Source organism: Fistularia commersonii, chromosome 4, assembly GCF_037954325.1.
Source record: "Fistularia commersonii isolate RoL2024-O1a breed Wild chromosome 4, RoL_Fcom_v1.0, whole genome shotgun sequence".
Lineage (NCBI taxonomy): Eukaryota > Metazoa > Chordata > Actinopteri > Syngnathiformes > Fistulariidae > Fistularia > Fistularia commersonii.
Window position 1 is genome coordinate 3866992 of NC_141287.1, and position 22097 is coordinate 3889088.

General features: G+C 55.7%; 1 protein-coding gene across 1 annotated transcript in view; it reads right to left on the reverse strand.

The window, feature by feature from the left end:
* Positions 1-1905: 1905 nt before the first annotated feature.
* The window catches only part of lrp1bb (low density lipoprotein receptor-related protein 1Bb), a 205622-nt gene continuing 185430 nt past the window's right edge, over positions 1906-22097 (reverse strand). The window contains exons 73-91 of the mRNA XM_086144762.1: positions 21609-21749; positions 20844-20978; positions 19526-19645; positions 19208-19449; positions 18794-19017; positions 17869-17975; positions 16181-16297; positions 15779-15952; positions 13370-13495; positions 13103-13267; positions 10522-10683; positions 9878-10052; positions 9090-9194; positions 7432-7545; positions 6109-6185; positions 5526-5616; positions 5298-5448; positions 3922-4023; positions 1906-2996 (exon numbers count right to left, since the gene is read on the reverse strand). Of these exons, the coding sequence (XP_086000888.1) occupies positions 2805-2996; positions 3922-4023; positions 5298-5448; positions 5526-5616; positions 6109-6185; positions 7432-7545; positions 9090-9194; positions 9878-10052; positions 10522-10683; positions 13103-13267; positions 13370-13495; positions 15779-15952; positions 16181-16297; positions 17869-17975; positions 18794-19017; positions 19208-19449; positions 19526-19645; positions 20844-20978; positions 21609-21749 (2720 nt within the window). The 3' untranslated portion in view covers positions 1906-2804. The remainder of the gene's footprint in view (positions 2997-3921; positions 4024-5297; positions 5449-5525; positions 5617-6108; positions 6186-7431; positions 7546-9089; positions 9195-9877; positions 10053-10521; positions 10684-13102; positions 13268-13369; positions 13496-15778; positions 15953-16180; positions 16298-17868; positions 17976-18793; positions 19018-19207; positions 19450-19525; positions 19646-20843; positions 20979-21608; positions 21750-22097) is intronic.

The window sequence follows — 22097 nt, forward strand, 5'->3', positions numbered from 1 at the left end:
AGCGCCGAGCCTCGGACTTCCGTTGGATACAAGGTGGACGTTACGAACAGAAGGGACTGTGGACTCATCAGGTACGGAGGCGGTAAGACACCGTGCAACTCCATTGACCCGCCGGGGATGGAGATGCTTCCCTCCGGTTGGCCTCCGCCGACGTCTCACCGAGCGACGCCTCCCTGAGTTTCACGCGAGGTCAAACAAATGTGCCGCATTCGTCCGTGAACATCTCTGCGGCCGAAATGGACCCAAAAGGTGATTTAATCATAACACCACTTAAGGTGTGCTCACACCCATTATCCAGCGGGCAGGCTTTCAGGGAGCGTCTCCTCCCCCGGCTCTTCTGCCCGACTCAGCGCCGGTTCGGCGCGGCGGTCGTCCCTCCGCGTCCATCCGTTGATTGCCGGTGGGTTCGGTATGCCCCGAATAGATTCGCCTCTTCGTGCTCGGTCATGGCATGCAGGACCGCGGGAAGGCCGGCCCTCCGGGGAGAAGATCGCCACGCAATTTGCAGGGTTTTCTCTCTCTGAAGAGAAGAAATACGCTCACCTCCCACGGACATCACATCGTGTCAAATCGCGGAATAGGCACGTATACGTGCCAAAAAGCCACATGTAGCATTTGCGTCCAGAAAAGTGGTAACTGCGCATGAAATATAGGGATTTTTTTTTTTTTTTCCAACGGGAAAAACAACATTTCCCAGATATCGGTTTTGCGCAACAAAATTCCATGTCTCAAAGCGACGTCTCGGCCAGGTTTGCAGGTTTGCATTCACGAGTTTACAAGAACGCACGGCTCCACGTGAAAGGTGATTTTAAAGGTGCAGAGCTAAAAACCAGACGGCGTCCCCGTCGGGTTAACAAGGTGATAACCTCATTTGAGCCTTCCAGATAAGCAGGTATGCGGGCGGCGGACGGTAACATGAGTATGCGGCACAGGCTGTTTATAACCCGAATACGACTCCTGCCGTTATCGATTCCGTCGGAGAAATGAGCCCTCTGGGTTTTTTGTTAATGTTTATGCCGGAGAATGGTGATGCCTGTTGAGTGGGAAGGAGACAATAAATCGATGTCGGGTTGCGCGCAGGGGAGCGCGTGCGCCGCATCTCAGGGCTTCTTTTCACAAACCGTCTTTCTCTGCTTTTGATGAACTTTGAGGAGCGACGGCACCGGAGGATCCGCGTCCGTTTCTCCTTTCCAGCCTGCCATTAGCAGAAGACAAGGAATACCAGCGCTTTACGGTGTGATGCGTACGCAATGTGTACGGCGTCTCCGAAAAGTCTGATTCTTTCTTTATATTGTGATTTGTTTTTGTGACGCGGGTAGCTGCTTTGCTAACGTGCAGCATTCTGCTGACGTCTCCGCGCGTCTGCGGCCCGCCGTGCACGTGTTCTTGGGCAGGACTCCGAAAGCAAAGGGTGTCACGCTTTGCAAGATAAACCGTCCGCCACGTTTGTCCGGTCAGGCGGGGGAGGAGCCGGAGCTCTGCCGCAAAGCACAATTAAGGCGTCTATTTGTTACTACCGTCGACATGGCGGTCGGCCCGTCCGGCCAATTGTAGAGACGGACGGGAAGTGCCGCCGTCTGCTCCGGTCGCCATGGCGATGGAGGACACGGGAGCGCGCGGCCAGACAGAAGAAGGGGTCGAATCGTCCTTCGATGGGCGCGGCGATGCCGTTCCTGCTCCTCCTCCTCCCTGCAGAGCCGGCGGAGGCCTGCAACTGCTGTCCACCCTCCATCCAGCGGGAGTCGGGAGGCGCAAAACAACTTTTTCCAGTTTGGTAATTATCAAACGGCGTGACGCGGCGAGACGTTTGGCAGTTCATCTGGAAGCGTGCGCCCGGCGGAGGTGTGTCCGGAGGTGCCGTGCAACAAGAGGGACAGCGAGTGGAAATAAGCCCCCTTTATTCAATTTTGATTTACATTTTTATATAAAAAATTACTTACATTTAATATATTTCTTCAAAATACAAGCAGCCAAACGACATACAAATCATATACAAAATTATAAAATTTATTATATTCATCATCTCCCCTCTCCTCCAGCAACAGCCTCGACCTTCTGCTCGCCGCGTCCCATCCGTCCGCCGACAATGTGAGACTTAGAAAAATATGATATTCAGCATCTGTCTTTCGGGCGTACAGTACGGGATCCGGGGATCTGATCGGAGAACGTTCCAGGCGGGCTTCAGTCTCGGTCCGGTGCAGCGGCCGACACTTTCATCGCAGGACCGACGGAGCTCCGAATCCGTGGAGATGGGAAAGACCGGAGGGTGTGCGGGATACCTTGATAAAGATGGCGGCGATACCGTGGCTTCTGCGGTTCCCTCCGATGCCCAGAGGGGGAGAACAAACTGAGAGGACGTCCGGAGCGGGTGAAGATCCCGCCGTTCCTCCCGCGTCACACGTGGAAACGGAAACCAAAAGAAAAAACCGGGACAAACGAATCTCTTAGCGACGTACCGGGCGGTTTCCCGGAATAGTCGGGAAAGGGCGAGCCTCGGTTTCGCCGCACGGCGTCCGTGGTCCCGGGGCCGACCCGAGCTCCGGGCTTCCCGTCCTTCCCCGTGCGCCAGCGCCGCCTTAAAAAAACACCCGCGCGTCGGCAGCGACCGCTCCGGCTCTCGACAGACATCGGAAAGCGAACGGGAAACGAAAAACGAACCTCTTAAGCACACCGGGCACAGGACACTATGCTGATGCTAAACCAGTAAAACCTAAAAGCCTTATCAGGAGATAGAAAATTATTGTTTGCTCCTCGGCGTGATACACAGGGTATTGTGGTAAAAAAAAGGAGTACAAAGTGTAAAGTTAGGCTATGCGGCGGTTTCGTGAATTGTCCCCTCGAGTTTCTTTGGGAGTAGCTCTCGTCTCTCGTCGACGCTGACGACCGGCTTCCGGCAGTTCTGTCCGTCCATGTAGATCTTTGCGTACACCGGGTTGGAGTAGTTCATGGGCTGCGAGGGAGGAGACCAGGCAGGACACAACCGTCAGCATCGGGCGCTCCCTCACACCAGCTCAGAGGATCTTCTCGGTCTCCGACACCCGCGTTTCTACGGATACCGAGCCCGGCGCCCGACGACAACCACATCACTCGACTGACTTCGGGAGATCCTAGCCAGGTTCGTAGCCGGTCGAATCGTCAACTGAGCTCAGACTCTAGCCGACATTTGTTCTGCTCGCAGTGATGCCCGTCGTTCTAAAGCGCCTTCGGACGCCCGATCGGGATTTTCACACCCCGAGGAAACTTCGCGGCATCTCCTGCATGTTCAGAGTGCGACCTGAATAAGAACTCCGTCCGACAGGATGTTCATCGCCGGGTCTTTTTGACCTTCAACCCGAGGCTACGTTTTCGGCCCTTCAAAAATGCAGAGGTTCTTCTCGGCGGTTCGGGATGCGACATCTCCGCCCCGCAAGAACTCGCATCCCGTCCCCATCACGCGTCGATCTCCCGAAACCCAGCGGACGGCGGGTCCTCCCGAGCCGAGACGTCCCAGACGTAATTGCAGCCCTGCCGTCTTTTCGTGGGCGGCGTTTTGAAGCGTCCGCGCTGCTGCCGAACGTCTTTTTGCCGTTAAATGTGTTATCAAAGCGGAAGATCAATAAGGTGCTGCCGGTAGGAAGAAGAATAGAAGAGCAGCTGAGCGGTGCAGGCTAATTCCTGGAGTTGTATACCAGGGGGCAGGAAACGAAGTTGCACAAAAACATGCGTGAACCGAACCAAGCGTGCAATAAAACCCTGCGAACTCAGTTCCTCCACCTTCGTCTAAAGCAGGAGCCGGATATTCCCGTATTTCAAAGTAAGACGGACGTTTATATCCGGCTTTACGGCGATAAACAAATCTAAAACCGCCCGCGAGTAGCTACGAGGAGTGAACGCGGTGGACGTCGGTTTCGGGTTCGTTCCGAAGGAACCCTATCTGCCGGCTGAAGAAGAGTGAGAAGAAGGATTCACCTGTCCAGGGATTACTTCCTTGGGCACAGAATTCATGGCCAAAGCGCGAGGATCACTGGATTTTACACACCAGCCCTGCAACAAAGCAAGCGTCAGCCTTTTATCGTGCAGATTTAGTAGAAACCTGAGCCATGCCACCCGTCCAGCGGCTCCGGGGAGCCGGACGGCGGAAGGCGAGGAGATACTTTGGATTCCGGGCGCCGTGTCAGAGCGGAAACTACTCCCGGATCGGACCGACAGTAGCGGAAGTCAAAGTTGGCGGAGGAGGAAAAGAGCGAAGGCGGCGGCGGCGGCGGCGGCGGCGGCATCAGGCTGGGAGCTCAAGCAGGAAGGAACATCAGCGAGGGTGTTATGATTCGTTTGAAATGCCGGGCGGAAGTAAGAGGTTGAGTGGCACGAGCAGAATAAATCAATGGCCGGATAAAAATGCCCCCACGGTTTGAGGCACTCGAAGGTTTCTTGGGTGTGACAGGTTTATTTGTTCGACCCCGGCGCCCCCCGACACCCTCACGAAGGCCCGTCAATCAGCGGCCGACGCAGCGGACCGGCGACCTAATTCTCTGCAAGAAAAAGCAATTTATATCATTTTTACATAAAAGGTCCTAAAAGAGTGCGCGCCGTTATGCGATTTCCCGAGTTTGCGCGATAACGTGGGAACACAGAAACCACATGGCTGCCCTTAACTTACACTTTAAATTCTACAGCTTGGAAGGAATTTCATTTTTCAATTCAATATTCCCCTATATGTACACTGCTCAAAAAAACAAAGGGAACACTTCAAAAACACATCCTAGATGTACATGAATGAAATATTCTTATGAAATACTTTGCTCTTTACACAGTTGAATGTGCTGACAACAAAATCACACCAAAATGATCCATGGAAATCAATTGTATCAACCCATGGAGGTCTGGATTAGGAATCGCACTCAACATTAAAGTGTAAAAACAAACTCCAGGCTGATCCAACTTTGATGTAATGTCCTTAAAACAAGTCCAAATGAATGTGTGTTGCTTCCTGAGTGGACACTATGATTTCACACAAGTGGGATTGACTTGGAAGCACATTGTGTTGTTCAAGTGTTCCCTTTATTTTTTTGAGCAGTATATATATGAAAGATAATATCCAAATACAATATGTTGTAATTAATAAAAGAGGATGTTTTATTGTGGACGCTAAAGTATCCAATAAAGGGGAAGGTGAAGGTGTGTGTGGGCGCGAGCGTGGACGACACACCGGCGAGAACGAGTACCGATCCGCCGTCGAGAACGCCCGAGCTCCCGGTCCCCCCGCCGGCGAGGAGCCGCCCGCCGGCGAGCCCCGGCTAAAAGCTCCCCGGAGCAGGCACCTTGTGAGGGTCCAGGGTGAAGCTGGGCCGCAGCAGGCTGCCCGCGTCGGCGTGGTTGTCGTTGTCCACCTCGTACATGTTGTAGGACGGGTTCCCGATCTCCACGTTGATGCCCCCGTTGGTCATGGGCTGCCTCTGCACGCGCTTCCCCCTGAGGACGGGAAGCGGACGCCGTTACTCCGTAGGCCGGGCCTCGGCCCGCCGACGCTCCCGGCCGCCGTCGCCCACCTCTGCCGCCGTCTGCAGATGAAGACGCCGGCCGCCACGATCACCACGAGGACCACCAGCAGCACCAGGGGGACGATGATGGCGACGCTCCCTGGGGAGGAGACCGGATTCACGCCTTCAGACGGAAAACTACTCCTTCGTCGGTTAGCGACGCCGCAGAGAAGACGGACGATGGAGTCGCGGCTCCGGGACGTCCATCTTCTCCGGGACGTCGTCCGGCCGGCTTGGAGCTCCGACCGCGACTAACGTGACAGATCCTCCATGGATTCGAGTGAGGAGTGACCGCCGGTGCGACGATAAATCGTATTTTCGGCCGTCTGTCAATTCAACACGGCCTCGGATCGGACGGGACGTGATGTTGGGGTTCAGGGTCGGACCGGGGTTCTCACGCCCGACGCCCGAGTCCGAGCACCGACGGAACTCCGGGTTTCGGCCCGTGGACGTGGACTCTCGGGTGTCACCCGTTCACCTTTGCAACCCGTCTCAATGGGGTCGGGGGTCAAATCAGCTCCGACTAGAAACCTGTCAGAAACTCCATCACAGTATTTGACACGAAACCCCGATGGATACTCGCGTCACCCACCTCCGCCGGCGTGGTCCGACCTGCTGCTTTTGGGGGCGGGCCTCTCGCACTGCGTCCCTGCCCAGTTTGAGGAGCACCTGGAGGTCAGAAGAACGGCGTCCGCGTCATTAGTGTGGACGGCATCACACGGAAGCAGACGCGGTGATGCGACGGACAGAGCGGCGCCCGAGGAGACGCTCCGCTCCGATTTCTGAAGATACATGGAAAGACGGCAGGAGAACATACATCGAGGGACGGTTTTCGGATGGACGTGATGCATGACCCTGGTTAGAGGTGATTTCTGATGTCACAAGGCGAAGCAGACGGCCTGCGAAGCACGAGCGGCCCGGGGCGCCGCCGGATCGGAACAAACGTGCACGTTTAACGGGAGAATCCAAGAAACATGTGCGTGCGTTGACATGAATACGCCCGAACGGACGCTCCTTCGAGGCCGACGGCTCGCGATCGGTCGTCACTTCGGCTTTCATGCACACGTTGCGAATGCGCAGTCCGATGACCACATGATGCACGCGGACCCCCCCGGCGCCGGGCGACGACCACATGGGATGAGGGTGAGGGGCGACGGGGGGTCGTGCAGTAACTCGCAATGCAACAAGTGCCACATCGGGTTCCAACGGGTGCCGTGGGAGAGGCAGGAGCGGATCTCATCTGGAGGAAACAGATCTCGCCGCGCTGGCGGCGGAAATGACACTCAGGCACTTGGAGGTTTGGAGGTTTGGAGGTTTGGCGTCGCCTTTCAAAGGCGGAAGCTCGAATGATGGGCCGGAGTCAGATTTCAGACTTCTCCAATGATCTCCGACCAGAAATGAAGACATGGATCTCGGCTTTTTGTATTTATACATATGCGTATTTAAAAAACAAATCAATCCACCAAGGCTCGTAAACGCCTTTAGACGCGGCGGCGTGCGCGCAAAGATTCGTCCAGCTCGGCCCGTTTGGCGTGGTTTCCAAAGACGGGAGAGAAAATGAGCGCGGATCATCCGCGACCTTTAGACGGCGTCCGCGCTGTTGCCGTGGGGACGCGGAGAGCCTCATTTTAGACTCACGGTTTGTCTTTTTCGCGGCGTCAAGACCAAAAGCACCGGATCCACCCGAAGGCTCGGGGGCCGAGACGGCTTCGGGTCGGAGGAGACGGCGGACCCGGAGGCCCGGGAGGTCCCGGCGTGATGTCGAGCACTTATTTCATGAGAAGTTACCACAAGACGGCGCGGCGACGAAGACCCTCCGGCGTGGACGGGCTGGATGGAGCCGGAGGAGTCGGGTGGAGGTGTGGACGGTGGGGTGAGGGTGGAGGCTCTGGGGACAGCTGGAGACGTGACCTACTTGCAGCGTGGTTTGTTAAGAGCGGTTAATGTGCACATCCCCTCATTCTGACAGAAGTAATCGCAGGGGTTGGCCAGCTCGTCGCAACGTTGGTTCTTGAACCCTGACGTGCAACTGCAAAACATCGTGCGGGGAGTGAGGAGACGCCCGGAGGAGGTGCATCGCGAGCCGTTCGGAAAGAGTCGGTCAACGGAAAGCTGGAGAAGCTGTGGAGCTGAAACGTGCGGGGAAGACCTTCCGCCTCCCGCCGACGGACACAGAAATACAACGCAGGTTAGGAGAAAACAAACATCTGGAGAAGGTGTGACGAGGCACGGATCCTTCCGTTTCCCGGGTCGTCACCGTGACCTTCGATTCGCGCAGAGTTGACGAAAACGTGCGCTTTTAGCCCTTCGGATCCTTGAGGAGATCATCCCGCATCTTCAGAAAGCTGCCCATGTTACAGGACTCGCACCATCGACGACGCCCCCTGAGGACCGGCAGGTGAGAACACCAGAAGGTCTGGTCATTGGAGACCCGCTCTAGGTCTCGATCCCCTCAGTCTGTCACCCAAAGAGTCCATCAAGCATCTGCAGCTTTCTTCCCTTGCAGGATGATACATTTGATGGGAGGTCCCTCAAGGACCAAGTGGTCTACAGACTAGAACATCAGGGATAAGAGGACTACCCTCTCCTTTGTGTTGCTGAGCAAATGTGTGTGTGTGTGTGTGTGTGTGTGTGTGTGTGTGTGAATTAGCAGGATGAGTCCCAGACTGTGAGCTCATCAGTGTGTCCTCTGCAGAAGCGAGGTCTTTCTTACGTGACGTGGCCTCAGACGGTCGCTGGCTTCCACCCCGAACATCTCCGCTACGCTGATGATGCACTTTTAGCTTTTAACAAACGATCCTCCCGGCAGCCGGAGGCTCCGACCCGAAAACTTGATGAGACACGTTTGCTCGGAAAGGTCACGGCCGACAGTCTCCTCGCCCGGCCGAGCCGAGACGCCGCTCTTCGAGGGAAAACACCGACGGATCTGCTGACCTCCTGGGACGGATCATCTGCAGAGATATCCATCCCATCCCCTTGCATTTCTGGATGAGCGCTGAACATTTCGGCTGCTCTGGAATGGGCGGCTAAAAAACGGCTTTATCCAATTTCCCACTTTCTCCCTCAGTGTGTGTGTGTGTGTGTGTGTGTGTGTGTGTGTGTGTGTGTTGAGATCTCTAACAAAGTGCAGGGTGTGTTAATGACTGACGTGCAGGAGCTCCTGTCTGCTGACTTTGGTGATACGTTCCACCACTGACACACACCTCAGAAGCATATATGGGGTTTTCAGAGCGAAGACTTCTGAGGCTTTCTGGGGAGGAGCTGGAGAAGCTTGACATTAGTTCTTAACTTCCAGGAGGAACATTGTGATACACTCGGAGTGGCGGGTGATGGGGGGGGTCGGGGTGTGAACACGTTTTTATTTCTTGTCTGCTGGAAAACCTGAAGCTGCAGCGGCGCATCACACCTCCGCCCCCCCGCTGCACGACGGCGCCTGCAAACCGCCGTCAAACGCCCCCGTCCTTCCGGGGATTCCTTCCCGGACGCCGGCGTCTGGCTCGTACGCCTCACCGGGACGGAGAGCGAGGACATCGGAGAAGACGGCCCTTCCCTTCGGTCGCGACGGAGACTTACTGACAGAAGGGCAGGCTGGTGTCGGGGTCCAGGTGGCAGGTGCCGCCGTTGTAGCAGTATCCGTCGCACAGCTGGCAGCTGGGAGCGATCCGGCCGTTGGTGCAGCTGGAGGGAAACCGGGCGTTCGGGTGAAAACAAGCACCGATGGCTCAGTCTGTTAGTTGGAGCAAACTACACTGCTCCAAAAAAACAAAGGGAACACTTAAAAAACACATCCTAGATGGAAATGAATGAAATATTCTTATGAAATACTTTGCTCTTCACACAGTTGAATGTGCCGACAGCAAAATCACACCAAAACGATCAATGGAAATCAATCGTATCAACCCATGGAGGTCTGGATTAGGAATCACACTCCAAATTAAAGTGTGAAAACAAACTCCAGGCTGATCCAACTTTGATGTAATGTCCTTAAAACAAGTCCAAATGAATGTGTGTTGCTTCCTGAGTGGACACTATGATTTCACACAAGTGGGATGGACTTGGAAGCACATTGTGTTGTTCAAGCGTTCCCTTTATTTTTTTGAGCAGTATATGTGCAAAGGGTTGTTTCAACTCCGCGCCGAAACCCAGTCCAGGACTCGGCGTACTCACGCTTCGGAGTTTGGGTTCAGAGCAGACTTTGACTTTACCGGTATCTTTTGTTTAGGCGGTTTTATGCCGAAGATCTTAACTTCCGCGCTCACTCCGGATATCCGTCGGACCCGGGTCGTGGTTCACCACGTTTTCGATCGTCGAGGAGATCCGATCCGCACGGCAAACCCCGAAACAGGCGAGCGAGCGCTCACTTGCAGACCACGTCTCCGGTGTCCTCGTTGATGAGGCAGGGGGCTCCGTGGCATCGCAGGCACTTGTCCACCTCGCACTTGTGTCCTTCGAACCTGGCCGGGCAGACGCACTCCACGTAGCCGCTGCTGGACAGCGTGCAGGCTTTGGAGTTGACGCAGTAGTGATGGCAGATGTCTGCAAAGACGGCGTCGGCGGAAAACGTAAATCGACGGCTCAAGTTTTATGCAAGAGAAGCGCGCGCGGCGCCGATAGGACTCGATTATCTTCCCCGCCGCCGCCGCTGACGTCGGGCCCCGTGGCCCTGCAACGGCGAGCGCGCTACTGACACGCCGCTGACATTGTTTCCCCACAAACCGCAGCGATAAAGCGCCGCGTAATAAAAGATTATCGCTCCGGCGCAGAAACACCCAGAGGCAGGCGGGCGGCGGGAGCCTCATCCGGTTTATCAGCCAGTTGTCTTGACGGAAGGGAAACACTTGTTACGCACAAGCGTACGCACGACTCTTTGTGAGCCATGGGATGGATTCGTCGCTGCGGAACCGGATTCAAATCTTTGCCGCGGCCGTCTGAACGCAGGCCGAGAGGCAACACCCCCCATCCAAGAGTGTGTGTGTGTGTGTGTGTGTGTGTGTGTGAGACTCACGGTAGAGGCAGCGTTCCCCGGTGTACTCCGCCATGCAGCGGCACACCGGCTGGTTGCCCTGGGTGACGTCGCACGTTCCACCGTTCAGACAGTAGTTTTCGCAAATCCTCCTCTCGCAGAAGGGCCCGGAGAAGCCCACGGGGCAGTGGCAGGTGGGCTTTCCTGGATGGACACACACACACACACACACACACACACACACACGGGAACTCAGCGTGCAGGAAAAAACCCTATCTGGTCTTATGTAACTCAGCTGTCCTGCCCCTCCAGGTGGACGGCCGGGGTTGAACCTCCATGAACCTCCTGCATGTGTTTGGACCACGGGAGGAACCCGGAGAACCCTGAGGAACCCACGCAGACACGGGGAGAACACGGAGGCTCCACGCTGGAAGGAACCCTGTGGGAATCCAAGCGACCTTCTGGCTTGGAAGAGGAAGCTCCTGCTGGAGGCGGAGCCAGAGGTTACACTGCAACCACTTGTACATGTGTAAACATGTCAACGTGATTACACACACACACACACACACGCACACACACACACACTCTCGAGGACGATTTCTTTCTCAGCACGCCACCGGAGATGAGGCAAAATCAAAAAGCAGCGCGGGGTGACGCCGGGTGACGGACACACAGCGAATACACAATAATTACCTTTAGCGGCGAGCGTGGAATGAAACAGAGGTGAACTCGCCGCTCGGCATTTAAATGCAAATCCATGCGGAGCCCGGCTTTGTGCTGAGAGACAATTTACTCTCCTGTCAATCAGAATAGATTTAATTCCAAATGTTTGATTGATAACACGGCCAATTTAAGCGGCAGCGTCTCCGACGCTGACCCGCCTTCAGAAGGGCTTCGCTTCAGAGGGTTACGGAAAACGCAAATAAAAATACTCTCGTCCCGATGGCTCGCCGGCTGTTTTCCCCCTCGGCTCCTCCTGAGAGGAGCAAAGGCCAGGAGGAAAACAATATCGCTGCGCTTGTTGTCCAACGACGGGCGGAACAAAAACTACAATAATTTGCACATTTATCTCCGTCAGAGGGGTGGCGGCTGGAATAAGGATGGATGGTCTGCGGGAAGAACAAGCCAGGAGGAGCGCTGGAGGTCCGGGAACTCTGCCGGCCACCGGGAGGGACGGTTCGCCCAGGACACGGTTCTTCAGGGGAAGAAATACGCTCACGGACTTTGGCCTCCTTTGAAACGAGCTTTGAAAAACGCCTCCGGACGACGAGGAGTCCTGCAATCCCACCAACTGCTTTCGGTTGAAATCCCGAGCGGCGGGATTTCAACCGAAAGCAGCCGTGGGTCCGAGCGTCCTCCTCACGGTCCTTGCTCTCTGGAGCCGTGCACGTTCGTCAGTGAAGAAAGGAGGTCCAACGGGAAGAAGACGGAGCCGACGAAGCCTCTTTCACTGACGGGGTTTATTTAACCTGCGGCGCCTGAGAGAAAATAAAACGGGGAGCCAAGAACCTGCAGGTGACCCCATGACCCTCTTAGCCGGAGCCAGAAGTGTTTTCTGATCCGGGCGTTAGCCGCCGCAGAGCTAATCTGCGCACTGAACACCTCACGCACGCCGCTTTGAATACGGCTGCACGCCGCCGTCCTCCGTCCTCCCTCCGTCCTCCACGCCGTAACACCAAGCCTTCCCGCTCCGTCCTCGGACAGGAGTGCGGGCGGAGCCTCGGCAGCCTTCATCGATTTCCACTTTATCCCCGTTCCCTTTTTATCGCAGGCAGACGGCCGAGGAGATCAATCCGCCTGTAAATTCTCATCCGCTCATCTTTGGGCAATAATTCAGACCAATATTTTTAAGCGGTAAGACGTGTGTGTACTCAGCCTCGGCAGGACCCGGCCTTTATGAGCGGCCGTTACGGCGGAGCAGGAGGCGGGAGGGGGGCGCCCGCTCGGTCCCTCGCTTTTTTGGGGACATTTTAAAGGCCACGGCAAATTGCAAAAGCCTGGTTTAAATATTCATTTTCCCCGGCATCCAGCTGGGGTTTTTTGCTTTTATAGCCACAACTTCAAATGGAAGCTTATTTTGGGTGTGACCTGACTTGGGTTACTAACAGGACGACTCAAAGGGAGATGGAAAATCGCAGCGTCGAGATGAGCCGAGGAACGGCCGCAGACTCGCCGTATTTGAGTAGAAATGCAATCCGAGGAAATATGTGTGTATTCCATTCCGTTCAATTTCCAAATGATCTCCATGACAACCATCCGGACCGCCGCGTTCCTCCGGAAGGGTGTCCGGAGCGCCTCCCTCCGCCCGAAAGGTAGGGGTGACCCCGCTAACCTTTCTGTGAGAGCCCCTCCGCCGGGTTCTCGCCACTCGTGCGGCTTTTCCCCAAACTCCGGCTTCTTCAAATCGGGGACGGAACGGAAGGCGAGAGGCTCGGCGAGGCCCGTGCACCGTGCACCGTGCACGCAGGGATCAGCCGGTAAATCGGCCTACATTAAATCCCTCGTAATTGATTCGAGTATTTGGACGGCGAAAAAACATCCGACGGTACTAAATTATCCACGCTCTTCAAAACGCAGATCTGGAACGCGGCCGATCTTCGGCGGAAGTGCGTCCAAGGCTTACCGAGCGGCGAGCCCATGCAGGTGCCTCCGTTCAGGCAGTAGTCCGCGCAGTGGTTGACCTCGCAGCGCTCTCCGGAGAAGTCGGGCCAGCAGTAGCACCTCCAGTCCCCCTTCTCGTTGGCCAGGCAGCGACCTCCGTTCTCGCAGGGCGGGCGGCACAGCTCACCTTCGGGGAGTCCAGACCCGTATTTCACCGGCGCGCACTTTTAGCCCGGTGACTTTAAGTCCTGCCGGGACCGTCGGCGTTCAAGCGGGTCGACGGATCTACCTGACGTGTTGACGTCGCCGCAGGTGCCGTTGACCAAGACCTTCCCCTCCGGACAGGTGCATCTGGCGCCGGTTGGATTCAGCAAGCACATGAACGTGCAGGCCATCCTCAGGCACGGGTTGGAGGCTGAGGGGAAAGGAAGGAGAAGACAGACGGGCCGCCGTGAAAACCATGAAAAGGAGTTTGTTTGCGATGGACGCATTTGTTCTTGCGGAGCGTAAACCCGACGGGACTCCAATTTAATCGCGGTGAAGCTCCCCGCTTTGCAGACGACACCCAGGTGTACGTTACTGCTGAATCAAACGCCGCCGCCGCTCGTTCCCCTCTGGCCCGTCATCTGCCGACAAATGACTAGATGAGCCGTAATTACTCGGAGTTAAATAGGACAACGCCGGAATCACATGAGTCAGCCTCCAAATGAAACAAGGTGCGCCGCTTCATAACCCGGGGAAATTAGCCGTCGGGATTAAATCTGAGGGTGGCGTTGTTCAGATCCGATTGGAAGATATGACCGGCGGGACGGAAGCAACGGGGTTGGATAAAAAAAAAAACGGCTTTTTCTCCCAACTCAGACACGCAGGTAATCTAATGATTTTAATGAGTCGGTGGGTGATTCATGCGTTCTGTCCAACCGCTGCCGTCGGATTCGGCTCAAGGTTGAGACGTCCTTGTTCCCGAAAGTCCGACCGGTCAATCCTCATTCCTTTTCACACGTACGGCTCCGTTTGTCCGTTAAAATGGAAAATCCCGCCTTTCTCTTCAGTTTGTCATGTGGATGTAATTTCTCAGTCGCAGAGCCATAAGGCGCTTTCAGTGTAATTTCTCCGTAGAAAAAAAATGACCGTACAAATAACGTTTATTATAATCATAAAATCAATCACGTTTAACGGCACGTCCACAAATACGGCCTCGCCGGGGGTAATCAGCGTGTGTCGGCTCTGCGCAGGAGCCGCTCCACAAATTAACTTTATTATTGTCATTAAATTAACCGTGTTCAATATCAAGATCCGCAGTAATGGACTTCGGCCCTCCGCCGCCGACGTTCGGATGGAAATAACAGCGGACGTTTGAAACAATCACGGAGATAAATACAGTTGGTTTTTAATGTTTTTGCCAAAAGACAGCGACGGTCCGCGTCAAAGCGCTCGCTGAGACGTTTCCATCGCCGGCCTGCGAGGCGTAATGAGTCTCCGGGGATCGCCGCGCAATCGGCGGGTTTAATATTGACCAAGAGGCTTCAAATAACCGCGGTCGATCTGATGCGTGTGGAACGGCGGCGAGGAAGTGCGTAACGCACGACTCCTCCGCCAATCACAGAAACCGACCATCAAGTTTATTTGCGTGAAGATCTGCCACCCCGCATCCCGTAAGCGTTATTGAACGTTCCGATTCGGCGCAAACGGAGGCGGCAGCGTTTAGCCGGGAGGCCCGACCGCCGTGATTGACGCTAATAAGTCGGACCGCTACGGGCCGACATCTGTTTTTAGAGGAAAAGACGCCGGCGCCTCCCTTCCCGCCGCCTTTCAAAGCAAAGTCAAACCAACAGATTCTGTGCAAAAAGAAAGACGTGCACGGGAGCGTTCAGAAGAGGCCGCAGTCGCCAGTGCGCTTCAAAGCGTAATTCTACATTTTCACAGCACAAAGGGATATCAGACGGGCGTTCAGGAGAGGAGCCTCTTAATAATTCATGTATATTACATTATTAACGGTGTAATAAAAACAACGGCAGAGTGACGTGGAGCGGATGTATCGCATGCCTGCGAGGACGCCGGTTAATACGTTTGTCACATTCCAATTGCACGGAATTAAATTTGGTCAGCAAATGAATCATTTATCAGCAGTGAAATACAAGCCGTCCCCGTCTCCCACTCAGCTGTGTGTGTGTGTGTGTGTGTGTGTGTGTGTGTGTGTGTGTGTGTGTCCTCCGGGGTCAGTTTGAGTGGCGGATTCTTTTCACGCGACGGAAAAGATACAACTTTGGCTTCGGAAACGTGTAAACAATTTCCGTCCGGCGGAGAAGAAAGACAGAAAGAAAATAATGATTCTTTGGTCTCTGAGTGAGTCTCGGGCAGAAACAGCCTCCCGTCAAGGCGAGGGGATGTTGTGTCAGGGTTATATTTCTTCAGGTATGTCTAATCCGAACGGGCAGCCGACCTCGCGGACCTTCTTAAAGAGAACATGCGATGAACCTCCATGTCTCGGTGCTTCGTCGGCTGCTGAGAAGGTCGGATTGTCCTCTCGCTTACTTTTCGACCGTTTCCTTTCCTCCCGATCTTTAAGCAAAGCGTGTCGCCTTCACTAAAAGCGCTCGGTGTCGCCGCCACAAGAACCGGCGGGTAATTGGACCGTTTTATTGTCACAATGTGAGGCCTTGGATTTCTCCGGAACGGGGATAAAACCGATACTCACCGTCTTGTTGTTTGAAGCGGTGGGAGACCAGAACGTTGGTGGGCTTCTCCACGCCCAGCCGGAGGATCTCCGCGGGCTGCTTGCCGAACTTGTGAATCTTGAACACTTGGTGTTTGACTCCGGTGCCGTAGATGTAGTCCTCGAAAATATCAATCCGGTACGGCTGGGAGATTCCTGCGCACGGAGAAATAATCCATTTGGACCGCCGCAACCTTCACTTCACACACTTTCATTTTCAAGGTTTATTTTTCTTTTTGAGGCAGCGGCCGCAGACCCCACCTGCGGGGATCGACCCGCCCGTCTCCAAACACCCGCTCGGATCTGAGATCGTAAAAACCCCGTACGGGAACGGACGTCGACCGATCTCGAACTCGGCGACGACGACGGCGAGGGTCGGTTTACCGTGTCTGTCGCTGATGGTCACCAGGGGGTCGGAGCCGTCCAGCCTCACGCTGCCGACGTGCGAGAGCTCGGGATCGGCCCAGTACAGGCGCTGGTTGTAATAATCGATGGCCAAACCTGAGGGAGGAAACGTATCAGCCTGGAAGATGAGGCGTCATATCCCTGCGGCGACGGGAACTGCGAGGTCGCCGAGCGAGAGGGCAGCCGTCCCGTGGATTCACCGCAAATCACGCCGTGCGGCGCGGAAGCGCAGCAGCGACGCTGACGCCCGATCGGTCGGCCGTCGGTTTCCCCGCTCTGCGAGTCAGTCGCCGGGCGAAAGCGAAAGCGGCGTTCGGGAAAGGAGAAACAATCCTTGCAGAATCCGCCGATAAAAGACTGAAAACACCGCCTTGGTCGGCGGCGTTCCAGGAACCTGACGGTCCGGTGCTGGAACACCCGCCGAAAGGTGCGGAATTTAATCGGCGTCATTGCGTTTGGGAGCGCGGTGAAGCTCCCCGCTTTGCAGACGACACCCTGGCGTACGTTACTGCTGGTTCCCCTCTGCCCCGTCATCTGCCGACAAATGACTGGATGAGCCGTAATCACTCGGAGTTAAATCGGACAATCGATCCGACGCAGGGAAACATCGAGAGCGGCTGCAGGGCGGAACTAGTCTTTGAGATAATGGCTGACGTGTCTGTGAATAGAAAACTGAGGAGATGATGGCGATCATCCAGGTGAGACCAGCGGGACGCTAACAGGTTTGTCTGCTGCCATTAGCGACAACGGGACATCGTTACAGGCTAAAGGCCTATTTGTGGAAGAGGAACGCGGCGGCGGCTGTGAGATAAGCATCTCTTTGAGATTTGCTCCGTGTCGCGACGTCAAACTGGCCGCCGGTGCACACGCTCCCGCGCACGCACTCCCGTGCACGCACCGGGGACGCCGACGGAATCCGGCGGAAGTTAGTCGAACACAGAAACGAAGCGACCTCCCGCTGTCTACGAACCGACGAAATACAGATCCTTCTGCTTCCGCGCGGCACCTCGGAGCCTCCATCTTCTCACGCGTCGCTCTTCCGATGGCCGGGTTGAGATTATAATCCCAAACCACTGAATCATCCCCGGCTCCCCGCCAAACATCTTACCGGGTAATGGAGGACCCGCCTGGTGTTATATAGGTTTTGCCATTTTCCACGGATGATTAATTCTCCCTGATGTGACCAAGATAGAGCCGGAGGAATTAAAGGAGGCCAGCGCAGCTCTTGGAAAGTAGACCAGCGGCGTCTCCGGATGTAAACCAATACAACCGGCGAGGAGAGCGGCTCTGAGCTACTTCGTTCATTTACATTTCCTGGCAGAAGTTTTCCTAATCTATTGTTGGAATCCCAGACTCCGATCTGCATTTCCTGAGAGAGGAACGGATAATCTGCGGTATTCGACGCAGACGTATCACACACACACTTTTAAACAGCCGTCTAGGAGGTAATACACTCTGTTGTGTCCCAGGACTGGACGATGGGTTCGATACTTCTCCCTGATATTTTCCAAAGTTCTTTAAAACAATAGTGTACTTGAAAGGTACTCGTGCGGCGGCGGCCTCATCAATGTCTCCTTGGATGGTTTCACAGGCAGCGCAGCAGGAAGCGTGAACAACATACAGAAAGAATTCCGCAGTTCAAATAATACAAGGAGTACCGTACGCACCGGTGGGTCTCCGGATGTTCTTCTCCAGCAGGACTCTGCGTAAGGAGCCGTCCATCGCCGACTCCTCGATGTGGGAGTGATCACCGATCACGCTCCAGTACATCATCCTGGCGGAGAGAGGCCTCCTTGAGACACCGCGGGATTCATACCTCACCGTACGACCGACCCGTTCGTGGCGACCCCGCCTCCCCCGTCTGAACACCCCCCTCTGGAAGGCCTGGGAGGAGGCCTGGGGTTCGGCGGTTGGCCGGCGCCGCGTCACCAGATCGAATGACTCCCTGACACCTCAGTGCCGGGAGGTTGGCACTCGGAGAACCTCCGCGGACCGTCGCGCCCTGCGTGCTGAGGCTGACGGTGGCGCAGGAGGTCAAAGAACAGCGGCGGATATTTCGATACGCCCGACGCTCTCAAAGCCGCTAAAACTAACCTGCAGCTAAAACCCCTCGCTGTGATGTTAGCGGTCAAATAGCGATGCAGAGTCACGCGGCGCTTTCAGAGTGACGGCCGCCGCTGTTCACTCCGCGGGGCTCGCCGCCGAAAAGCCCTCGATGGGAGTCAACAGAAGGTCGATCGGGGCTAAACTTCGAACGGAGGAGAATCGTCCCCCGCCTCTCGGGCTCCCCTCGTCTTTATCGAGATTTGATGTGTTTCCGGTCAGCCGTAACTCTGCCGTCTTACTTCACGCTCACCGATCTGAGAAGTAAAGCTCTGAAAACCCGCTGTACATTAAGCGCTCCTCCCTCTGAGAAAGGGAAACGCAGTTACGTCCCGCTGTCGAGTGCGCCGCCGCGTTTAGCAGCCAAAAGGCCAGAGGCGCAAGAAGAAACAGACCGAATCACAGCGGGAAGATACGGCGCGAACGAGCCTGATAGGTGATCGTCCAATGACAACGTCGTCACGCCGGCGCCGTTCGGGCGCAGCTCACCCGCGGGCCGGGTTGATGGCGATGGCGTAGGGTTCCCCGGAGATGTCGGTGATCAAGCGGGTGCAGTTGGGCCCCTTCAGCTGGCCCACGTTGATGGAGTATCGCAGTTTGGTCCAGTGGGCCGTGTAGTAGCTGAACCAGTGCATCCGCGAGTGGTCGGTCCAGTAAACGTTCCCGGTGATCCAGTCGGCGGCGATGTCTCGGGGCCGCCGGAAGTCCAAGCACTGCGGGAGGGAGCGGCGCCGGGACGGAGGTTTAAAGCTTTGTCGTTCATCTACCGAAGATCTGTAATATTCAATTCGAGTTTCGAAGAAATCGCCCGAGGATTGTCCAGAAACAACCGACCCGGATCCGCCTCGGGGCTCGACGCCCGGAAAGCGACTCCGCGTGTGCCAAGAGAACGGAAATACTCACGATGTTCTTGACGTTCGCTTTGGTGTGGCTTCTCTCCGAGGTGTCCTTGAAGAAGATCCCGCCGGGGTTGAACTGAGTGGCCCAGATGAATTTCTGCTGGTGGACCAGAACGTCCATTCCGACGATGCGGGCGTTGTCCTCGATCTGATGGAGCACCCGCTGGCCCAGGCTCTGGTTGAACGGAGACACGAAGCTTCTGATTTCGGTGTCGTTGGCGACGTAGAGCACTCGGTCTTCGGGTCCTGCGTGAAACAGCCGGCGGTGAAGTTTCCGTTCGCTCCCCTTCGCCACGACACCTGGAGAACTTCAACGACATACCTTTGGAGATGCAGTTGCCGTCGACCTCCTTGTAATTCCTGTCGCACGTGCACTTAAAGGAGCCCTTGGTGTTTGTGCAGTAATGAGGACACGTGTCGAAGCGCAGACACTCGTTGATCTCTGCCGTGGAGAAGGAGGACCGGTCAGACCAAGACCCAGGCCTTTGGACACCTTCACCTCTGAGAAGATCAGCCTTTTCCAAGAACGATATCTTCTCTTCCTCCGGGCTGCTCCCTTCGGGGACCTCAGCGGCCAATCACCTGCCTCCGTCAAGCCCACGGCCAATCACAAACCCTTTCACAACCACCTTCTCGTACCCTCTCCGGTCTTCTTCCGATCTCAGCGTACCCAGATCTTCTCCACCCCCCCCTCTGTCCGTGTCCAGACCATCTCGGTGTGCTGTCCCTCGGACGGACTCCTTCCTGGTCCTCACCATCCTCCTCGCTCTCAGAGAGGAACCTCCGCACCATCATCTGGTGCGGAGGTTCCTCCCGTGCTGCCTCCCGTCTCCTCAACAACACGGTGTGTACATCAAGGAGAGGAGAATTCCACCGCCGTTTCGTGGCGTTTTTGATATCATTCTGATGTATGTTTATCCTCAGAAGGCTCCTAGATGTAGGAAACCGGCCTTGATCAGTGCCGCTTCCACCCGGGGTGAGAAGCTGCTCGCTCGGAGCAGGACTCCGGATAATTACCACATTGTGGGATGCGGATGTAGGCGGCGGTCTTATTTCGGGACATACGAGAGGACGTTCTCGGCCTCTCCTCCTTCGGCCGTCACGGTGTCACCGTGTGGGGATTCGGGAGGATCCTGCTCTCCTCACGCCGTCGCCCAGACGGAGCTTATAATTAGCGAGCCCCTCGATCGGTACCGCGAACGTGCTCGGTTTGAATCGGCGCCGACGTCCCTGACGAGGAGCTGTCCACGCTCTGCTGCCCCGCTGTCAGCAGAGACCAGACCCAACCTTCTACCCCGGACATCCCTTCCTCTCATCTACTCGGTGTCCACGGCAGCAGGAAGCCCACCGCCTCCCTGAGCTTTCACCCCGCGCCTCCCGCCGCCCTCCCGGCGGAGCATCCTCCGGTTATATGCAACACAAGTCCGAGACCTTTGAAGCATTTTCATTAAACGGGAGCCTTTCTAGCTTGGAAACATCTGGCTTTATCTAACATAGCCGCAACGGTTCCGGTGAAAACAAGAGGAGCCTTTTTTTTTCGACCGTCTCAATGAATCGACCTCCCGGTCCTTCGCGTGGATCCGCCGCGCGGATTCTTCACCGCGTCAAACGACCGATTCGGCAGACGGTCTTCAGGTTACCGTCACATTGGCCCGTCTTCTGGTTCCTCTTGAAGCCCGCCTTGCACTGGCACACAGCGTTGGTGTTTGTCTGGTTGCAAATGGCCTCCTCCCCGCATGGATTGGCTTTCTTTCCGCATACATCTCCGCTGGAAACTACAAATAAAGGCAGGGCTTTGATTAGACATCAGTCCTGTGGATCTTAGACACCTGCTGTGCTTTTCTTTGATGTGCAAAAGCCAAGAGGACATCATCGTGTTTGGCAGGGCACACAACACATTTCAAATACTGGGCATACATATATTACCATAAATAACAAAACCCTGTGTCTGAAATGAGAAGATTGCGGAGCTTCCTGCTCACGCCGCCGCGTCATTCGGGGCGTTTCATCTCTGCAGACTGCCTCTTTGATCCGGCCGCATCAACATGTTAATGATGCACAAAATGCCGGGCAATTTATTGCTACATGTCGAATATGGGCCGTACTTTCCGAAGCATCGGAACCGCAATCACGAAATCGCCGCGCGGGAAAACTCTCCGGATTCTTCCTCCGGAGCTTACGATTACCGGCTCGGAAATGTCACGCTTTATTGTTCACTTCCGCTTTGGCGACATTTTGCCGATCGGGATTCATTTCCGCTTTTGAAACTTTTTCCACAAGGGAACGCGTGCGAACACGGGAAAAGCATCGGCGGCGCTGTCGGATTTCTTCCAATCGGGTCAAGATACAGAACCGACGGAGCGAGAGGACGTCTTCATCTGAACCCTCGGCGGCGCAGGACTTACAGGCCTTGCAGTCCCGTTCGTCCGAGCCGCCGTCGCCGCAGTCGTTGAAGAGGTCGCACTGCAGCTGCGCCGGGATGCAGCGCCGGTTACTGCAGGTGAACTCCGTCTTCCCGCAGGGCCGAGGTCGCCCGGCCGCCGCCTCTGCTCACAAACATCATGGCGTTCAGAGAAAGACGCGGTCGGCGGCCGGCGCACACGGAAGCAAACACACTCGCTCTTTCATGCGTTCGGATCCGGCCTTCGGATCCGCCTTTGGCTGCACCTTATCTTCCGCGGGGACGGCAACATCCCATCTTGTCCGCCGTTTGTTTTCCACTCCTCTGCAGGTTATCGTCGGGTTCAGCGTACGATAAATTCACAATCCGGCCGTCAAACTCTCACCGGAAATATGGGCTCGATCACGAGCGGACGCGGATCGCGGCCGCGAACGCACGCGGGAAATGGAAAGAACGCAATTAGGTGCGGCGGAGGGGTGACGGGATTAAGGTG